The sequence below is a fragment of the Cydia splendana genome, chromosome 4, assembly GCF_910591565.1.
Source record: "Cydia splendana chromosome 4, ilCydSple1.2, whole genome shotgun sequence".
Lineage (NCBI taxonomy): Eukaryota > Metazoa > Arthropoda > Insecta > Lepidoptera > Tortricidae > Cydia > Cydia splendana.
Window position 1 is genome coordinate 857,535 of NC_085963.1, and position 22,866 is coordinate 880,400.

General features: G+C 38.5%; 1 protein-coding gene across 5 annotated transcripts in view; it reads right to left on the reverse strand.

Moving 5' to 3' along the window:
• The window catches only part of LOC134789635 (solute carrier family 12 member 6), a 509,818-nt gene that overhangs the window by 464,160 nt on the left and 22,792 nt on the right, over positions 1-22,866 (reverse strand). For all 5 annotated transcript variants that reach the window (XM_063760215.1, XM_063760221.1, XM_063760217.1 and 2 more), the window contains exon 2: positions 21,355-22,018. In XM_063760215.1, the coding sequence (XP_063616285.1) occupies positions 21,355-21,472 (118 nt within the window). In that variant the 5' untranslated portion in view covers positions 21,473-22,018. The remainder of the gene's footprint in view (positions 1-21,354; positions 22,019-22,866) is intronic.

Here is a 22,866-nt window from a genome sequence, read left to right on the forward strand (position 1 = left end):
GAATTTGTCGCACTAGAGTTCTGTTGTATTGTAAAAGCTTTCTGTTGAGCTATAGATAATTGCAACATCGAACGTTTTCGAACGTTCATCGCAAAACCATTGTGTTAAGTACTTAATTGATTCTGTCGAGCACAGTTTATCGCGATACTGAGGGCCTACCGCGAACCACGGTCGACGTGTTGCCTATGTACGTGGCACTTGTAAATTCGTACGTAAGTGTGACAGGGAGGCAACACTTCGAACGTGGTACGCGGTAGACCCTCTGATCTTTCGGAGACACGTTTTTCGCGAAATCGATTCGAGCGAGCATTTATCGTCATTCAGATCTTCCGAACAATCGTTCATCGCAAAACCATTTTTTCCCACCAGATCTGACGGTATGATGATGGGGGACAAACTGTAACAGAAAAAAAAACAAATTCACCAGTGCTGGCGGACTGAAAGACGCGACATACCTACATGCATTCTCTGACGTCTACCAATGAACAACTGGCAGAATTCAAGCTTCAGTAATAATGAAAGTAAGTATAGCAAACTTATTGTTAAGTTTCGTTGTTCTGATTATCCACCAAGGAAGAATGGATTACTTTCTGAGGTCTTGGTCCATTAAGTAATTTGTACCAGTCATCCAACAGTCATCAAACAGGAATTAACTGTTTAAGAACAGAATAAAGCATGTAAGTATTGTAAGTGGTACGAATGAGACATCGTATACTTCAAAATGCTGGCTCTAGTGATAGTTAATCTACGGCTGCAAGTCAAAGTGCTTGCTCCTTATTCAAGTCACATAAATGTGTCAACGACTGGTACAAGTGCCCGGGTGCCGACTGACGTAAATATAAATTTACATATAGCGCGAGCTGGCAGGTTTGATGTCGGTTAAAACATATTTTAAAGTACGTACGGTAGCGAATTTCACATTTAGTTTTAAAGTAACGAATAGCCTTTTAGTGAATACATAATTACCTTACTTAAATTACCTGTACTTCAGGAAATATTTATTTGATTGACAAACTCAAAATATAGGGTTTAGGGTGTTCTACTGATACATACTTCTATCAGAATTCAATAATACATATTGCATTGATATATGAAATTAAAAGAAAAATTCATTTCGTATCTATGATTTACGTTTTCGAACGAAATATTTAATAAAATATCTTCAATATTTTCTTTTCTTTGCACGCAAAATGTTGACTTTAACGACTTTTTTACAATGCTTATGATTTATTGATAGCAATCAAGCATTCCGAGCATTCTGTGAATGGAAGTTATAACGGTTTGCGATTTAAATATTTTAATATTTTGTATTGTTATTTTTTTAATGTTTTGTTTTGGTCTGCCTTCACCCCGTCAGCCATCTGTGGTATTCCGTAGGTCCCATACTCAGTAGCCATTTTGATCCACCTTTCTGGGTATCTAAAAATGGTGAGAAAATGACAGTAAGTCAAAAATACTATTACAGAGACGCCCACATATTTGAGTTTCGATATGCACTCGGTTATGATGTTAAAACACCGTAACAATTGAAGTGCGCACGCAGGCAGGTGCAGCGAGTTATTTTTAGCTAGATTCCAGAACGTTATGGCATCTGAGTACTGAAACTAAACAGAGTAACGCACTCATAATTATTTTTTCAACAGAAAAATGAAAAAAATTACTGCCTCGTTAAGCTTCAGAGCTTCATTTGTCATAGCGGTAGTGAGCTGGTGTCTAAAGGGGCCCATTGATCAACAGTCCGCCGGAAGGTATCGGCCTGTCAGTTGTTCGGAACTGTCAAAAATTTGTTCTAACTGACAGGCCGATACCGTCCGGCGGACTGTTAATCAGTGGGCCCCAGTGTTGGCCGAAAGTTAATGCAAATTGAAAATGCTGGCCATTAACCATTATAAAATGAATCGTAAACTGTAATCGTCCGTTACGGTTTAAGGTTCAATTTATAATGGTTAATGGCGAACATTTTCAATTCGCATTAACTTTCGGCCAACACTGGTGGGCCCCTTAAGAACCACAAGTTTTAATATTGATTGTGATGCTGGTTATTGTTCAAATAATAACGATATCGTTATAGTAGACAGTTAAGTTACTTACTGTTAATTAAAAAAATACTACACATCTACAATTTAATTTTAGGGGGATACATCTGTAATAATATGGTGCCATCGCCTTACATATTATAAAGTACTAAAATAGAACTTAATTATGTATAAATTAACTTAAAGTTACCTCATACGTTTCGAAAGCGACATTGCCGTCTTTATCCCAGAGAAAAACTGGCTAAAGTTGATATCATATCTTGTATTTAGCTTCGGCGTTTTCGGACCCGCACTTGGTCTTGTTTATCCACTCGAACGTTTGGACACTAGGGTTGTCACTCAGTATGAAGCATTGTTTAATTATTGAAGTTGTAACTCTGTCCAGTGTTTTTACTCCAGTGCTCTCCCTTTGTGGGCAGATGTAGGAGAGACGCTCCACCAAACCATTGTACTCGTATGCAGGAAAACACTCCGCTTTCTGAGATATCTGAATTTTATTACAAGAAACCTTTTGTGACATGTTACTTTAAAATGTATGGAAGCGAGTATGCTGTGATCTTTGTTGGGTTAGTTTGTACGGTTAACGCATTCACTGCCAGGGGGCGTGGCCTAGGAACAAACTTGTATGGCGGTGAACGCACATGTGCGTTGGGGGCAGTGAATGTGTTAAGGAATTCAATTTCAGTACCATCGTCCCTTGTCATAGTAACAATAGTATGAGGATCCCTAGTGACTTTCATATTGATTGTCACTGTGACAAGGTACGGGACAAATGGATCGGATATTAAATTGTATACAAATTTGATAACAGCCTTTTCTTCATAAAAAAATTGTCACATTTCAAAAACATACAAAACTAAATCAAATGGTACCGTGATATTGCTCCCAAAATTCCATTGTAGCATCGAAACGGCTTTCTAAACCAACTTCCAAAATGGTAGCAGAAAAACGCTTTTAAAAAACCTTTTAAAAGCTGTTAGGCAGAAAAGAGCAATCGATCTTCGAACGAGTCTGTAAAACAGCAACACTCCTAACCGTACATGGACCTTATTACAAAAGGAATAAGGTCCACCGATGTGCAGTTAACAGCGTGGACGCTGGTACCGACAGCAAACTCAACTGGCCAGCGATGGGAGTTATTTATTTACAATAAGGATTACGTGATATATTATTTCTACAAAGGCAAACAACGGTCAGGAGAATTAATTTCCGATCAATGTCACCAGCAGATTCCACGTACAGGACCCGCTTCCTACTAGATTGAAATTTCCAACAAAAGGGTTGTTGTAACTCAAATACCATCTTAAAAACTTTTTCTCATAAAATGTTGAACATTGAGAAACAATAGGTTTAGATACAGACATATACCTACGTTGAAAAACAAACTGCCAGCGTTATGTTGCTAAACCGCCTCGCTCTGCTCACTCGGCAAAGGTAATTTTATTATGTTCCAGGTAAAAACCATCGTCCCACTGTTAACGGGCATTTTGTCAACCTTATGATTAGAAGAGTATTTCTGTTACCTTCTGTAGTTATGTTATAATGCAGGCTACAAACAATTCAGAGAATATTTGACTGGAAAATTTCAACGACAACAAATCTAAAACAAAAGTGGCTTCTGATTCGGTTCCTGAATTCGCTCTTTCAGTGTGTGCAGTTCCAGTCATGGTATAATAATATACTCCGCCTGGTACTCCATTCCCGTCTTTTCTAGGTCACCTAACTGACACGGGCCTACGTCATCATGCGACAGCGCTATATGATAATATGCGATAGCGCTATATAGCGGCCATGTTGTTGTGACGTAGGCCCGTGTCACTCTGGGAATGGAAGACCATGTTTTATTAGACTATGGTTCCAGTCAAGTTTAACTAGCGAACACAAAGACTGTTTACTATAACGGACTGGTTCGTAAAATGACTTCTAGGAATCATAAAGGGAGCAAAAGGGATCTAGATCATTTGGGTGGAGCAACTTCTTTTTGTTGTCATTCTGGGTCGCTGAACAAGTGATTTTGGCACAGTTTGTCAGAAGAAAGTATATTATCACCTTTTACTTATATGCTTTATAGATATCACAATATGAAAATAGCTTAATATCTACCACAAAAAAGCATGTTTGCTAAATTTAAATACTCGTAATACAATGCTGTACTTTATAATGTTATTATTATAATATGTAAACACCTTGTAATACCTACCATGGTTGGCATTCAATAAATGAAATGAAATGAATCAGAATTTTAAGATTATTTATTTCCCCTGGACACCTAACTTTAACCATGGTAGAGTGAGTAACACTACATAATTGATACACAAATTTATATGGTACGAATTTCTCACCTTGAACGTAGAAGATACTTACAATCATCGTAATGTATCAGTATCATAATGACAAACATATAATTTTTGAATTTTCATGTAATTTTTTGCATGAATGCAAACAGTTGGATACAATCATTTCCTACCCAAGTAGCATTGCAAGCTGTATATAAGCTGTATTCTAGTTTATTTGTATACTATAAGCTGTACAGTTAGGCTGTACAAAGGCTGTATAAGCGCTTATACAGCCCTTATAAGTTAAATAAAAAAGTCTGTTAATCCACTAAAATTCCTGACAGTTTCGTATTCCCGCCGCATTCCTGACAAACGGCCAAAATTCCTGACATGTCAGGAAAATTCCTGACCTCTGGTAACCCTTGTCCGGATGCCATTTACTTAACGCTCTACACTTTCGATGCTTGGAAACGTTTTTTTAATCTCCATTAAGGGAACTATGTGTGCTTAGGCGGAAGCGATTGTTTCTTTCATTGAAAACCGGGCAAGTGCGAGTCGGACTCGCGCACGAAGGGTTCCGTACCATTATGCAAAAAAAAAACAAAAAAAAGCAAAAAAAAAAAACGGTCACCCATCCAAATACTGACCACTCCCGACGTTGCTTAACTTTGGCCAAAAATCACGTTTGTTGTATGGGAGCCCCATTTAAATCTTTATTTTATTCTGTTTTTAGTATTTGTTGTTATAGCGGCAACAGAAATACATCATCTGTGAAAATTTCAACTGTCTAGCTATCACGGTTCGTGAGATACAGCCTGGTGACAGACGGACGGACGGACGGACGGACGGACGGACGGACGGACAGCGAAGTCTTAGTAATAGGGTCCCGTTTTACCCTTTGGGTACGGAACCCTAAAAAGGGCCCAAATTATACAGCCTTTCGCGTTATTAGAGCTGTAGAGTAGCTGTATAAGCAATACATAAGCTGCATAATAGCTGCATTACACTTATATTTCGGTCTAACAGGAAACCTTAACACTACAGATAATCTCTTATAAGTACGATATAAGAATATAAGTTTTAAATGAGTTTTTAAAAAGAATTACAAGAGAAAAATAATCATTTAAAAAACTAAAATGTCTTAGTCTTGTTAATTCGTAATATTATAGTAATGGCGACAATAAAGTGTTATAGTGGATGGTAAAAGTAAAAGTAAATATTATACAGGACTTGAGTGGAATATTATATTATTGGTAAGTGCCGATTATTATTTATCGTGAACCTGTGTATCTTTTCTGGCAAAATATCACGCGCCTGCAAAATAACAAAGAGAAACCATAAGGAAAATATCAAAAATCTGTAAAATTAGTGTTTATTTTTAAGATTAGAATATGAAAAATATTTGTAAATATTAATTCTAAGGCTAAAGTCAATTTATTTTAGCTGGTAATCATAACACGGCGTTAGTCTGCTAAATATTTGCAAGTATTTCTTTAATTATATTTACAAATAAGTTTTAATTTTCATTGTAAAATGGCGACAATTTTTAAACAGCCTACAGGATAGTTGGAGAGCATTATAATCTTAGTAGCTGTGCTGTGTAATAATTGGAGTGGCTTTTACAGCTTTTGTAATTAAAACAGCTTTATAATAGAATATTTGTATTCGTTTGGCTGTATTTCGGTTCTCCGTACATAAGTTATAATTCTCTTTCAAGATCCGTATAACAAATAAAAAACCTGTACTGTAACTGTCATATATTCCTTTAGTTTTATAATACACTTATTTTCAGAAATCATTATACTACTATACTTCTACGAGTGTAAAATGACGCCAAAAGATGGCTATAAGCGACTCTGTCAGTAATACAGAAAAAAGCTGTACTATAGCTGCCATTTATTCGTTTAGATTTATAATACCCTTACAGACAGAAGTTATACAACTACTATTCTTATAGGAGAGTAAAATTACGCCATAAGAAATAGCTTTAAAACGGGGACAGATACATTTGTACAGCTACAAGTGTCAAGTGATACTACAATACAGCCTGTATACAGCTTTTACGATAAAATTAGCTTGTAGTGTTTCACAACACTTAAAGTTTTTAAACGGAGTTGACAGATACTTTTGTACAGCTAAAAGTGCCAAGTGTTACTACAATACAGTATATATACTTTATACAGCTTTTACGATAGAATTAGCTTGTAGTGTATCACAACACTTTTAGTTTTATAGTAGATTTTTTATATTCTGATAAAGCACCCCATGCTTCCGCAGAATCCTTTATAATGATGTTATACAGCTTGAGCTGTATAATGTCTGTAAAATACCTTTTATACAGCTTAAATCTTTTCTGACACTCTTATACATCCCTTAAATCACTCTAAGTTCTAAATTGGCTGGTATATTGATGTTGCCGACACTTCCATGCTACTTGGGTATCACTTATGAAATAAGATGCCGTGGGGTGCCGGCCTATAGAATAGCACCAACCCAATTCTTCCCGTGGGTGTCGTAAAAGGCGACTAAGGGAAATATAACCGGGGGGTAGGCAGCAGCGCCCCCTGCAGAACAATTACTGAACTGCGATCCCCAACCCGCATGCCCAGCGTGGGGATTACGGGCATTACCCCCAAATGAAAAGACACGCCAAACGAAAATGGCCCCCAGTTCCCGGCCGCCTCGCTATTCCTGGCCATGGCAGCGGCCACGGTAACGGCGGGGCAAGGGGTGCTAAAAATCCCCGGGCTACATTAGGCTGCCATTCATTACAAAATTTGACCCTGGCTACGTTTAACGGACGCACTCTGAGGCTTGACCACCATCTAGCGCAGTTGGAAGTGGAGTTAGAGAACATTAAATGGCATGTTCTAGGGTTATGTGAAGTCCGTAGAGAGGGGGAGGACACCGTAACCCTAGACTCGGGCCAGCTTCTCTACTTTCGCGAGGGTGACAAAACATCCCAGGGTGGTGTAGGTTTCCTCGTCAATAAGGCCCTCTCTAACAACGTTGAAGAAATCTCCAGTGTGTCGACCAGGATAGCGTACCTGATCCTTCGGCTGTCCAAGCGCTACAGCATGAAGGTAATTCAGGTTTACGCACCGACCTCGGCACACTCGGATGATGAAGTGGTGGATATGTACGAAGACATATCCAAAGCCTTGCACAACACCACTAAGGCCCACTTCAATGTTGTTATGGGGGACTTTAACGGCAAGGTGGGAACCCAGACTGGCAACGAATCCCGGATAGGCCCGCATGGTTACGGAGTTAGGAATCACAGGGGGCAAATGCTTGTCAACTTCCTTGAGAAAGAGGGACTGTTCTTAATGAACTCCTTTCCATTCATTCATTTATTCCTTTATAAAACATAGTTTTACATGTCAATTACAGTATTTCATATTTACAACTATTTACATCGATATTACATAACATAACACATCATTTATATATTTAATATTAAGTACAATTTACATTTTCAATTTATGTTACATTTTCAAATTATAAATGTTGGCACATAAAGTTAAATTGTGGTGTGAACCAGTTTAAGAGTGCACGCCGTTGAAAAATTCGTCAACAGAGTAGTACGCTTCAGACATAAGTTTAGCCTTAAGTTTATTCACGAAACCTTTATTACTTGTGGCACTTTTAATGTCTAAGGTTATGTGGTTATATCTTAGGACCTATTGAGTGGAGACACTTTTTAGACTTGGCTAGACGAGTACTCGGTGGACGCAGTTCGCCTCGTCGCCTAGTGTTATAGTTGTGCGAGTCGCCGCGCGTTGGGAATTGTTCAAGGTTACCTCTCACATACTTGGCTACGTCGAGAATATACAAGCTCGGGAGGGTGAGGATTTTGGCATCCTTGAACAATTCACGAGCGGGGTGATCCCAGGAGACGCCACGCATGCAACGAACTGCCCGCTTTTGGAGTCTGAATATTCGGTCGCGGTTGGCTGAAGTTGCCCACAGTTCTATGCCGTAGGTTAGTAAGGCGTGGAAGTAGCCAAAATAGGCTTTCCTCACGTTCGTGGGATGTAGACTAGGGCGCAGTCTGCTGAGCGCGAAACAGGCAGAAGACAAACGGTCGCAGAGTGAGTCAGTATGGGGATTCCATGTTAATCCAGAATCTATTATGAGACCTAGGTATTTTACTTCGTCCACCTGGGGAACAAGTTCGTTATTGCAATAAATATTTAGGTTGTGTTCTTTTTTCCCACGTAAGCAAAACTGTACGATATTTGTTTTTTCTACGTTCAGTATCATTCCATTCACTGAGAACCATGATGCAACGTCGTTCATTACCTTGGTAAGTTTAGATCTAAGTTCCTGTTGATTTAAGGCTGAGACGATCTTTCGAATCCTTCTTTAACAAACAGCCTCAAAGGAAGTGGACATGGCAAAGCCCTGACACTGTGACTAAAAATGAGATCGACTTCATCATAACGGATAGCAGGCACATATTCAACAGGTTCAATACCGGATCTGATCACCGACTCCTCCGAGGCTCTCTGAATATCAACTTGAAGCTTGAAAGAAACCGTCTGATGAAGTCCACGCTCCGCACTAACCCAATCCAAATCATGGCGGGTACTGAGAAGTTCCAGCAGCTTCTCAGGGATAGATTTATTGCCTTGGAACCCACCGATGACGCTGACGAGACCCTACATAATCTGGTCAAAACTCTGAGGGATGAGGGCGTCAAATTCTGCGGAACGCAGCGGACTGGCAAGAAATCCAAACTCTCGTCTGAGACCCTCGGATTGATGACAAAAAGACGGGAAACTACCCAAGCGACTTCGTCGGAGAGGTCAGACCTGAACAAGCGAATAGCGAAGATGGTACGGCGCGACCTTCGGAGCTCCAACACACGCCTCATTAAAGAGGCGATAGAGCGAAACCGAGGGTCCAAAGTATTCACTCAGCAGCTTGGCAGGAGCCACCTGACGAAGCTTAAAACGCGCGACGGGAGGACCGTATTGTCGAAGCCGGAGATCTCCGCCGAGATTGAGGATTTCTATGGCCGATTATACGCTGCACATGCCCCTCATTCCCGACGAGACGACCACGATTCCAGAGCCACCCTGACACGCCACTACACCGACGAACTGCCAGACATCAGCCAAGACGAGATCGTGTTAGCTCTGAGGCAGCTTAAAAATGTAAAAGCCCCCGGTGAGGACGGAATAACATCAGAGCTTTTGAAAGCTGGAGGAGCCCCTGTTATACAGGAATTACAGAACCTCTTCAACGCCGTCCTGCACAGTGGGAGAACTCCAAAGGCGTGGAGCGGGAGTTTGGTGGTGCTCTTTTTTAAGAAGGGGGACAAAACCCTCCTTAAAAATTACAGACCCATCTCGCTCCTGAGCCACGTCTATAAGCTGTTCTCACGAGTGGTCACGAACCGTCTCGCTAGGAGACTCGACGAGTTCCAGCCGCCGGAGCAGGCAGGGTTTCGCGGAGGATATGGCACCATAGACCACATTCACACAGTGAGGCAGATTATACAGTAGTCCGAAGAATATAATCAGCCCCTGTGTCTAGCCTTTGTGGACTATGAGAAGGCCTTTGACTCTGTCCAGACCTGGGCTGTTCTGGAATCCTTACAGCGATGCCAAATAGACTATCGTTATATCGAGGTGTTGAGATGTCTTTACGAAGCCGCCACCATGAGTGTCCAAGTACAGGGTCAGCAGTCTAAACCCATCCAATTGCGCAGAGGAGTGAGACAGGGGGATGTTATATCCCCGAAACTGTTCACAAGCGCGTTGGAAGATATGTGTAAGAAGCTGGACTGGAAAGGTAAGGGCATTAACATAAACGGCGACTACATCTCACACCTACGATTCGCAGATGACATAGTCTTAATGGCGGAGTCGCTAGAGGAGCTGAACCGGATGCTGGACGGCCTAGCTGCAGCCTCGCGACGCATCGGTCTTGGCATGAATTTGGATAAAACCAAAGTCATGATCAATGGCCACATTGATCCAATACCGATAGTCGTAAATGGTCACCTTCTTGAAATCGTTTCCGAATACACTTACCTCGGGCAGATTCTGCAGTTAGGTAAAAACTATTTCGAGAAGGAGGCCAAGAGGAGGTTCCAGCTGGGCTGGGCAGCGTTTGGGAAACTGCGCCGAGTCTTCTCGTCATCCATACCGCAATGTTTGAAAACAAAAGTTTTCAATCAGTGCGTCCTACCCGTCATGACCTACGGAGCCGAGACATGGACACTCACGGTAGGGCTTATGGAGAGAGCTATGCTCGGAGTTTCTCTGAAGGATAGGATTCGTAACGAATACATCCGACAGAGAACCAAAGTTATCGACATAGCTCTAAAAATTAGCAAGCTGAAGTGGCAGTGGGCTGGCCATATCGCACGAAGAACCGACAACCGCTGGGGTAAACGTGTTCTTGAGTGGAGACCGCGACTTAGCAAACGTAGTGTAGGACGCCCTCCGACCAGGTGGGATGACGATCTGCGAAAGACTGCAGGCAGATGCTGGATGCGGCAAGCTGAGGACAGGGCGCTTTGGCGCTCTTTAGGGGAGGGCTATGTCCAGCAGTGGACTACTATAGCCTGATGATGATGATGATGATGATGATGAAATAAGATAATATGATTATATCATACAGTATATTGTACTAAATAGTACGTTTAACCCTGTTTTTTTTCATACAAACACTACTAAACTTCATTATCCCACAAACAAAACATAAAAACACCTAAAGCCATGCTCCCATTCTAAACTCAACGATGAATGGAATAAGATTTGAATTTGAATAGTTCTTTGTTTTAGTTGTGTGCGTGAAAATGTTACAGGCGAATAATTATGCAAATCGGCAAAGCGTGCTATCACATGACTATAGGACCGATAACCTTACTGACCCAAAACATAATGTATGTTTCATTTCCAAGCGCATCGGTCCTAAAAACCAGTTTAATAATTTATATATATGCGTATTTACTATGGGTGTAGAGTTCAGGTAATAATGGTCATTAGCCAAATATGTAATGATGAGAGTATTGAATAATATTATAGGTGGACTTTCACGTGACTGGCGTTTACACTATTTTAGACAATCGTAGTGATATCCATCGGGTCACTGACCTATTTATTTACATATGCCAAATTAAATGGTCACGTATTTTCATTCCTCATGTTTTTCAAAGTTTTAGTTTTTTTTATTTACTTTCGATGACTACATTTGAATTCAAGTTTTCTTTTTTAAGATGAAGATACATGTGCAGCGTAAATGAATATTATTAATTAAAATACCAATGACTGTGGTATAGGATATTTCTTTTCTGTGTAAATTCTAGTCTATTGGTCATAAACCGAGCTACACCCGTGAAAACCGGACGCGGGAACGAAGTTTTTAATTACTACAATTAATGGCGTTCCCAGCGCTATTGACACTACTGTCATGGCAATTGGCATGCGACTGTTAAAATGTGAAAAATATAGCTGTTAGCTGGCCCATACTACACTTATTTTTGAACGTAAAGAGAGACCGTAGCCCTCTTACCTACAACGCGTCTGGCCAACTCTATTGTAACGCCTGCAAGTCTTTAAGACCAAATTCGGCCTGGCCTGCCACATTCGGGCCCATAATAGGCGTAATCCGTAATTGCTGAGGTCGCCGTCATCGAAGCCGATGAGGAGGACTATGTATTTTTGAAGTGAAAACTTCTTTAACGGCACTGTGCACTTTTTGTGATGGGGAAAAAATGTTAAACTCGCGACAGCGTAAGACGTTACCCGTAAGACGCTTCATAAGACGGACACGTGACCTGATCGAAAAACTGTTACAATGTCATTGAGTTTTCACTACTGCCGGCACTCCCAGAGTGCAACCCGTTGTTTTTTTTTCGAACACCAACTTTGGCTGTTTTTATTTTGATTCTAACTCCGCATCCCCATACAACCATTTCCAGTCGCCGTTACGACGCGGTGTTGACACATCTTGTGTCGACACCGTCTGTTTCGGTCACAATTCCAGTCGCAGAGTCGTCGCCGTGTCGACACAGTTACCAGAAATGGGGAAGGGTCGACACATGACACAAAGTGACATAAAGTGTGGTCGCCGTGTGCACACATTGTTTCGGGTTTGCGACTACTTTATGCCAAAATCATTCATTCATTCGTTCATTTTGTTCCTGTCAAATGGAAACTGTCAGATGGAAAAAATACTTAAATAAAAATAAGTGACATTAATACGCCATCTCTAAAACGGATTACAAGACGTAATTATATATTGTTTGCATTTATATTACAATAGGACTTAAATTATTATGGGGAATTAAACTGCTCGAGTGATTTGATAAACTAAGTGTAATATAATCAACGCGCCACCACATTGTTTTAGTTTAGCCGGAAATGAAATTGTTTACTTCTCAGTGCCTGTGTTCATAACTATATTATTTGAAGCATTTTTAGTACTTCGATGCGTATACTATACTTAAATAACAGAAATAACGCTTTACATACTACGAAACTTGTTAATTATGATGTATAAATATGGTTTAAGGCTGAGAAATATTGCAGTCACAAAGTAGTTGCAATGTTTCGACTCTGTGTTGACACATGACACGCGCTGTCAAACGTAATAACAAAGTTACTGGTATGTTACTGGATTTGCAAAATGGCTCCTTGTGTTGATTTGTTTTCAGATATTCTCAAAGTGTAAAAATGCCGTGGTCAGAGATGGGCATTAATCGATTAACTGTTTATTCGACTAATTAATGGAATAAAAAAAGTTAATTCTCAAATTTTAATCGCGATTAGTTTAGTCGACCTAACATAGATTGAAATTAAATTAATCTGAATATTAATCGAATAAATTATCGATTAAATCTCGATTGAAAGTTGACAGGGGGCCATTTTTGTACGTAAAAATAATAGAAATGTCTTGCATGCAGATGGTAGCAAAACACTTTGTCATAAAAGTCGAGATGGGTGTCGATATATAGGTTTTAGGGAGTGCCGATTTCGAAAATAATGACCATTTTGGAATCCGAAATGGCGGCCATGCACTGTGTCATAAAAGTCGTCATGTGTGTCGTTTTATACGTTTTAGGGGGCCCCAATTTTGAAAATGATGACCATTTTGGAATCCAAAATGGCGGCCATGCACTATGTCATAAAAGTCGTCATGGGTGTCGTTTTATAGGTTTTGGGGGGCGCAGATTTAGAAAATGATAACCATTTTGGATTCCAAAATGGCGGCCATGCACTATGTCATAAAAGTCGTCATGGGTGTCGTTTTATAGGTTTTAGGGGGCGCAGATTTCGAAAATGATGACCATTTTGGATTCCAAGATGGCGGCCATGCACTATGTCATAAAAGTCGTCATGTATGTCGTTTTATAGGTTTTAGGGGGCCCCGCTTTCGAAAATGATGACCATTTTGGAATCCAAAATGGCGGCCATGCACTATGTCATAAAAGTCGTCATGGGTGTCGTTTTATAGGTTTTGGGGGGCGCAGATTTCGAAAATGATAACATTTTCAATTTAAAAATGGCGGCAATGCACTATGTCATAAAAGTCGTCATGGATATCGTTTTATAGGTTTTAGGGGGCGCAGATTTCGAAAATGATGACTATTTTGGATTCCAAGATGGCGGCCATGCACTATGTCATAAAAGTCGTCATGGATGTCGTTTTATAGGTTTAGGGGGCGCAGATTTCGAAAATGATAACATTTTCAATTTCAAAATGGCGGCAATGCACTATGTCATAAAAGTCGTCATGGATATCGTTTTATAGGTTTTAGGGGGCGCAGATTTCGAAAATGATGACTATTTTGGATTCCACTTTTATGACAAAATACGTAGCCGCCATCTTGGATTATAAAATGATCATCGTTTTCGAATTCTGCACAAAACCTATAAATCGACATCCGTGACGACGCAAGTTATCTTTATTTTCAGATCTAACAAATTGCTACAGAATACAAAGGACAAAAAAGAAGCGAGGAGGTAATGAAACAAGCAAAAATACAGATGATTCCTCGACGCAATTGGGTGATTCTTAAATTGTGTCCAGATTTTTTTTGTCATAAAAGTTTTTATTTTTCACATATTACTCTCACAAGTTCCGTGACATTTCGACCTTGTAATTTTTTAAGTAAATATTTTTGTTTATCTATGAGGATCTCACTAGAATAGTATAATCAAGGTATGTTTATATTTGATGAATGAAATAGTAACGCAAAAAATATATATATTTGTGTCTTATATTCCTGCCGAAGACTTTTATTTTACCTTTTCCTTCTACACAAGTTTGGCCAAGTAATAAGAATTTAGGGCTCTCAATTTTATTTTGACTTCTACAACAGTAAAGCTATGAGGCCATGTTTGGTATCGTTTTCGTATAAATTCGCAGTACCAAATTTAGTTAAGGTATCACATTGACACCATTCCGAAGTAGAAACATATAAACTTATTAAAATACTTTCTTTTAAACTCCTCTTCACGCTTAAACTGCTGAACAGTTTTAATTTAAATTTGGTACACATATATTTTGAGTCCCGAGACAGGATATAATAAGTTATCTCAAAAATCATCCTTTAAAGGTGTGAAATAAGGTGTAGGGGGGAATTCAGAATTGACTTCTTGAAGTTAATACTGTTTAAGTTTAGGTTTGAAGTCATGTTTTTTCATCATTTTTAACTAAATCAAAGATGTAGACCATCCCAAATTTCATATAAATCGGTTCAGCGGTTATTGATTTCCCGTACAAATTTCCACGCCACTTTTCACACCTTCAAAAGATGATTTTGGTTATAAGATCTATCCTATGTCCTCTTCTGGGACGCAAACTATTTCTATACCAAATTTCAACGAAATCGGTTCAGCGGTTAAGCGTCAAGAAGAGTTTCAAAAGAACCGGCCAAGTGCGAGTCGGACTCGCGTATTAAGGGTTCCGTACATTAAGTCCGACTCGCGCTTGACTGCACATTTCTAATAGGTTTTCCTGTCATCTATAGGTAAAGAACTATTTTGTGTATTCAGACGGACATACATACAGACGCACGAGTGATCCTATAAGGGTTCCGTTTTTTCCTTTTGAGGTACGGAACCCTAAAAAGATTTTTTTTATTTTGTGGAATGGTGTCAATGTGATACCTTAAATGGATTCAGCACCCCAGATTTATACGAAAACGATACCAAACACGGCCTAGCACCTTCACTGATATAGATATATCAAGATAAAATTGAGAGCCCTAAATAAACTTTCAAGAGCGGATATCTCAAAAACTATTCAACATATCGAAACAATTGACTGAATAAACTTGTAACAAATTAAATTAACTTTCCTTTTGTATAAGTGGCCATGTCGCTGAGATGCATAGTTTCCGAGATATAATCGAAAAACCGGAAAATGGGACCTTCAAAGCCCCCTCTCTCCCCCCCGCTCAAGGGCTACGGCCGGGGACTTTTGATATGTTCACCTCCTAACTTGTCAAACCGAGTTACGGAGTCAAAAATTGTGTTCCGAGCATTTCCCTCTACAACTTTTGGAGCATTCGTTGCCTGACCTAAGTAGCTTATTGCATTTCTTTAAAAACTTTTCTGTAAAAGGTTGACGGGTGTTGGGTGTTTGTATGGTTTCGGTCGACTATTATCATTTGCATTGCCCATGATGACTTACTAGAATTACGAGCACACGAGACACTAATAGTAGTTTGACAAACCTTGGTTTTCAAGAGGTATTTTAAATTGACATTTGCTGTCACAAATTTGCTGTCAGATTTAGTCGCAAACCGCACGCAAAGTGCACACAAATGTGTCGACACCTTGTTACGGAAAAGTGTAGACACGGCGACGACACTTTGTTTCGAAACAATTCTAGACACATTGTGTGGACTCTGTTACGACACATCTGACATTTAGTTACCACTTTGTGATTCTGCGACTGGAATGGTTATATGGGTCAAAAGTAACGGATCAGATTACGCGTTAATAGTACATTATTGTCGAGGCTCGGAAGTAGCAACTTGCAGGCTGAGGATTCGTTTTAAACGGACGACCTTGGGAGTCCGTTTAATTGAATCCGAAGCCAGCAAGTAGCCTTCCAGCCGAGTCATATATAGTGATTTTCTCAAAAATGGTGCAAGAAATATAAATATCATAGAAATATTTTACAAAAGCAACGTTCTTACGTATATATTTTCACAGAAAAAAGTAGAAACAATTGAAAAAATTAGCTTTGCCGCCTTTTTATTTTTTTAATAAAAAAATTTAAGTGTATTTTTCTGCCGAAAATACGTCAACCTATTTGAGACAGCTAAATAGTCGCGGTACTAATCATCTGTTTGGCTGTTTAATGGGCCTGTGCCTTCATTTGATATGGCCATTTCAACTTTTAAAAAATTTGGAACTCGACAAATAATGGAATTTGTATGCAACATTGCAGTCCCAAAATCGAGACTGCAATGTTCATAACTTTAATTTTTGACTGACCATAAACTACGCGCTTCGCGACCTATTTTCTAAACGGAAAAGTCGACTTTGCCGTCCATTTTTGAGAAAAAGGTTTTGCTGTTCTCTAATAGCTTAACAAAAAGAAATATCTCTATAATGTAGAACACTTGGACTGTGACCGAGAGTTTAAAACGCGAACTGTAGAAATAATATATAGTTACTCAATTTGGAAAAGTATTCCCGGGTGGCAGTGGCATTGTATCATACGCTACTATTGATGTACTGTACGTACCATCTGAACATCGGTGGACCTTATGCTTTTTGTAATAAGGTCCATCAATGTACAGTTAGGAGTGTTGCTGTTTGTACCCGTTTTCATAGGTACACAATAAGTATTAAATTCCGTACGTGCCTCTACGGAATCTCGCAGTCTCGAATACGTTTACAAGAAAGCACCGAGAATTGTTCGGAAAGCTACTTTACGATTCAAACCGAACAGAATGCGGGTGAAATATTGTATGCAGCATTGATCTGCATTTTACTTTTGCTTGAGTTACAAGTGATGTCATGAAATATTACCAGATATACCAGGTAGAATTAGACACAAGGCTAGTGCAGTTTGAGATTACTGACTGGTATAACACAGGTCATAACACTCTCAATAGACAACTTAAGGATGACTCACGTTAGACCGGGCTGGCGCATCGTTTTCTATGGAAAACATCATGTGATCGCCTGTCATGCCATGTAAAAGTAGGCTCCGGCCCGAACACGGCCCGGTCTAACGTGAGTCATCTTTTAAGATAATGGGTATGGTTAGATATGCTTTTTGCCCATAATGTGGCAAGCAGAAGACTAGATTACATTTACTAGCAGAAAATATCCCCATAGTAAAATACAGTGCAGTTAAAATTCCACGCCCGATATGCAAACTCCACTAATAGTTTTAAAAGTCAGTGCGTAAAAAAGTCCCTGCGTGACTTTTTCATAGCGCTCTGAAAAACCTAACTTTACTTTAGTGTGTGTATAGGCTCTCGTTTCTAGTACACTGCGTTTTATTTCAGCGTGTAAACTGTGGAGGTACGTGGTTTAATGAAGTGGTGTATGGCTTTATATACGTCATAATATTAAGGCATAGGCAGTCAGAAATGCTTGCATTATGCACGTATGGAACAGTATTTTTAATTTTTAAACAGTTTTCTGCGACGTAGAGCGGTAAGGGATAAAAATCTGTTTCGTTTGGATATTGATACGTTACGATCACTCGCGTTGATTAGTATGCGCAAACACACAAAAAGTAAAGTTCGTATCATCTGGGGGCACGGCAGTGCCCCCGCCAAGTCGAGCAAAACAAAGTGGCACGGCCGTACCATCCTTTTCTCGAAGCGATTCAGACCATTTTCGACGTCCTGTAATTTGCCTAGCCAAGATGACAAACGCCAGGAGATATGTATCAGGATGACAATTTTTTTAACCCCCTTATTCATAAACGTGCTACAAACTTCTATCAGCTAATAATCGTTTGTCTTTATCTGACATTTTGACTTATGTATTTGTAAGAAAGGGATAAAACATAATTTAACCAAATCACGCCCGTAAAGTTTTATGAATAAGGGGGTTTGACTTTACCTCTATTTTACAATTAGTTATTCTTTGATAAAACCCGACTTCGGCTAAACTTCACAAGCAATTTTAATATACCTCACAACAGCTGAGATTCATCCATTAAAGACACCCCATACATTGTAATCCATCAAACGGTGAAGGTTGCAAGCCAGTCCAATGGATTAGATGTAACTACATACGTAAATACATAAGGTTAGATGGAGTGAGAGAAACATGGGGGTAAAAGAGACACTTGTAGGCAATCCTCATACTGTTTCTCTTGCCCCGAGCAAAATAAACTGTGTCATTCTACTTATGGAACTTGCTAACTATGTAAACAAACCGCCATACTGAAATCATCATTCAGTGACAGTTTCAATATGGCGGTTTGTTTATATAGTTAGCAAGTTCTATAGAATAACACTTTACCTATATATGGTCCAAAAACTTAACCCTCCCTTGGCAATCAAGTAAAAAAGGAAAGTAATATCTTCTGATATTCAGAAAGCATGTAATATAACTGTGATATAAGCATTCCGTATGAAACACGAAAAGGGCTCAAAGCGATTCTAATATAATACAAGAAACAATTCTAATCTAATCTGTCAGTCAAGTCACGAGCTCAAATACACAGGAGACAAGTATAACATAAAGAATGTTGATGCCCAGGTACAGTTCGTTTATGTCAAAGATATGTATTACACCCTGACTAATTCCCAAAGAAGATTTTTGCTAATGTATTTTGTGGGATAATTCAGATTTCAGGATGTTAATTATTATGAACGCTATACCGATGCGATGTCATACGGTGCGATTTGTAAATTAGTGACCAACTTCTTTGAGCACAATTCATCATACAAGATTTTTTTTAGTTTTGGCCATAGTGGACAAGGTACATGAAAAAAATTAAGACGAAAAATTGTTTATCGGTCACAATTCTATTTTCTACGAAGCAGGAGGTCCCGGGTTCGAATCCTGGTAAGGGCATTTATTTGTGTGTTTATCACAAATATTTGTTCCTGAGTTATGGATATTTTCTATGTATATAAGTATTTACCAGTTCTTTTTTCTTTGAACTTGGCTAGACACGCGGTATATACCTATATATTATATATATCGCTGTCTAGTGCCCACAACACAAGCCTTGTTGAGCTTACTGTGGGGCTAGGTCGATCTTCTGTAAAATTGTCCTATACATATTTATTTATTATTTCGACTACCGTAGGCTCAAAGGGCTTAACGGACAAAACGCGATTTTTCAGGAGAGCCAAAAAACAGTCTTGTTTTGAGAAAAAAAATCATAACTTTTTTGTTTGTTTGAATAAACTGATGCCTGTATGTGGCTTATTCTTAACTTTTTGAGAGCTTTTAAACTGATTGCTTGAACTTATAATACAATGCTTTTTCACAAAAATAGCATGTCCTTTACGCCAAAAAACACGACTGTTTTTAAGAAGGGCGTCCCTTACGCCTCTTTTTTATAGTTTATCTTATTAGAAAAAGGGCGTAACGTACAGAAAATTAACTGTTTTAGTACCATTTGGCGTAAATCCAACAATTTCGTTGCAATATTGGCAACTTGCATTTAAGGAACTCTATACTTCTAAGTACTATAGTTTACAATCATTTTTTTCAAAAACTTATGGAGATGTATTCACTGTTAAGTTTTATTCCCCATTTTTTGTTATTTTGAATACTTAAACTTGGAAAAGGTCGTTTTTTTTTTGCCACAAAACCAATATTTTCTTTTCTTTATTTGTTTATATTATTTGAACAGAATCACTGCTGTCCTACCATCTATATTTTTTTATGTATATCATAACAATTTATAACAATTACTTTTACTATAGACAGTATGTATGCGTTATTCCTGTTTCCAATCTTAATTTGATCATACATTTTACTTTTACACACTATAATACTATTATATGTATAGGTATAATAGTAGTTTTGAAATTTTGTATGTCTGTTCAGTAAAACTTAATGAATATGCGATTATTTATGACATAACATCAGAGTAAGTAGCAAAAAAGGCATATAGCCAGGCCTACGTACTTCTATTTATGTAAATCCAAACGTTATAGACAATAACTTTTATAAGGTTAATCCTATACATAAGGGTTTGATTTAAACAAAAAAGTATTAATATTACGTCTAATCATAATTGCAAATGGCCCAGTCACATACAAAACTAAAAGTTATCAGTCTAACCTTAATTAATCGCCATAAATATCATTTGAATATAGTCATGTTTTATTATTTTCATAAAACTGATGAAAAAGGTACCCACTAGTTCAGTATAAATTGTCAAATTTTAGTAACCCTATAAATAAAACATTAATAAGCACATGAGCAGGTAATGCAAGTACCTACTAATAAAAAAAAAATACAAGGAAAGAACTAGGTCATCCCACTTATACACAAAACAGCAACAATTATAAACTCGAAATTTTACATAGTATGTTGGCGTATCTCTTACATTGAATTCTCTAACATTCGTATAAATATCCACTTGTTATGGGCGTGACGTACATTTAGCACTGAAGAATCTACTGCAAATAGGCGTAACTGACAAAAAACTAGCACAGATTTAATAATCTTCCGATGCAAAAGGGCGTATCGTACAAAAAGTTGGGAGTTACGCCAAAATGTCTCACAACATTTTTTTGAATTGGCAGATACGGCAAAATGCGTTGGAAAATTCTGTTCAAGCATTGATTTTTCATAGGGCTTATCGGACATTTTTTTCAAGTTATCGAGACGTTAAATATACCATTCGATAGCGAAAAAAAAACTGAGTATAACTACATTCATAACTCATTTTCGTCATTTTGTCCCTTACGCCCTTTGAGCCTACGGTAGTCGATTTGTTTATTTATTTATAGGACAGACAGTTTTTTTTGCAATATTAGTGTAAGTTCTAATAATCCTCTAATCAAATTTGTTCACCTATATACACCTATACAACTGTAACTGACCCTGGATTTACTCTTAAACTATTCTTACCTGAATCAGGAAGCAGCTTCCCCTTAAGCTCCACATCGCTCTCCGCCGACGTAGCCCCGTAGTTCTTGTACGTCTTCGCCGGCTCCTCCGACTTCGTCACCTTAAATCGCTCCGACATCTTCACTACACTACACTAGTTACGACACTGGTTACGTTACACACACACTGGGTTACGAGTTACGTTAGATACACCTACCTTAATACGTAGGTACACTGGCTACGTTACACACACTGGGTTACGAGTTACTTTAGATACACTATCAATCACGATACGGGGTTGTTATGCTATACTTTTTTGGTTACGATACGAGAATTTTATAGCGACACTATGTCTCTGATTACGATTTACGCACTGGTTATGTTAAACACACACTGGTTTCATCAGTTACTTTACTTACACTTAGTTTACTTAAACACGCTAGGTTACGATTAAAAATATTGATTGCCCAGTTACGATATGTACACTTATTACGATATGAACACTGGTTACGAAACGTACACAAAGTGTAATTTGAGTTCCGATATGTGCACTTGCGATATGTACATCGGCTAACCTATACCTATGACTTGAACACTTTATATACTCGTTACGATATGTACACTGGATATGTAAACACTTCACTGCCTGGTCGACAGTCGGACTGCACGTCAGTCATCCATTTTCCTGAAATAGAAATAAATAATGGTAAATAAACATGATAATTTTATTTTAGTAGCAACACTAGCAACATATTGATGCAGTAGGAAATGTCAGTGGCGAAGAATAAGAGTCTAAGGTGCAGGGGACAATTTCGACTGCGGGATAATTTCAACTAATCGAAATACCTTCCATGTTTTACATTATTAACTAGAGTCACACACAACACATCTTTTTCACTATCTGGATATACCGGGTGTGGCCTGTAACATGAGCAAAAAATTAAACTGTAGGCTGTACTCCTCATACTGACCAACATTTGTTCAGCGACTTTTAATATCGTAATAATAAAAATAACTTGGGGTTTGGTCTTTAATACACTTTAAAGTTTATTCTAAGACGCAATGTATTGCGAATTTTGTTATGTTTAAGGCGTGACAAGCAACGTCAATCACAATAATATGGCGTGGCGATGGCGTCCATTGAAAATAATATTTATTTTGTATGAAAAATAGGGAGTCTAAATACTTCATAATTTTTAAAAGTTGTAGAACAAAAGTGTCACCGTTTGAGGAGTACAATCTATGTTTTAATTATTTGCTCGTGTTACAGGCCACACCGTGTATATGGCACTCTAGTTAATAATGTAAAACATGGAAAATAATTCGATTAATCGAAATTATCCCGCAATCGAAATTGCCCCCTGCACCTTATTCTAAAATAAATGTTATTGTTATAAAAAGGTTTTTATACGTTTTTGTCGTATGAAGTTATATTTAGTTACGGAATAATCGCATGTTAATTGTACCAACTACTGTATGGTACTATAAACAATAAACATTAGGGACCCAAAAGCCTTCCAAATAACTAGACCC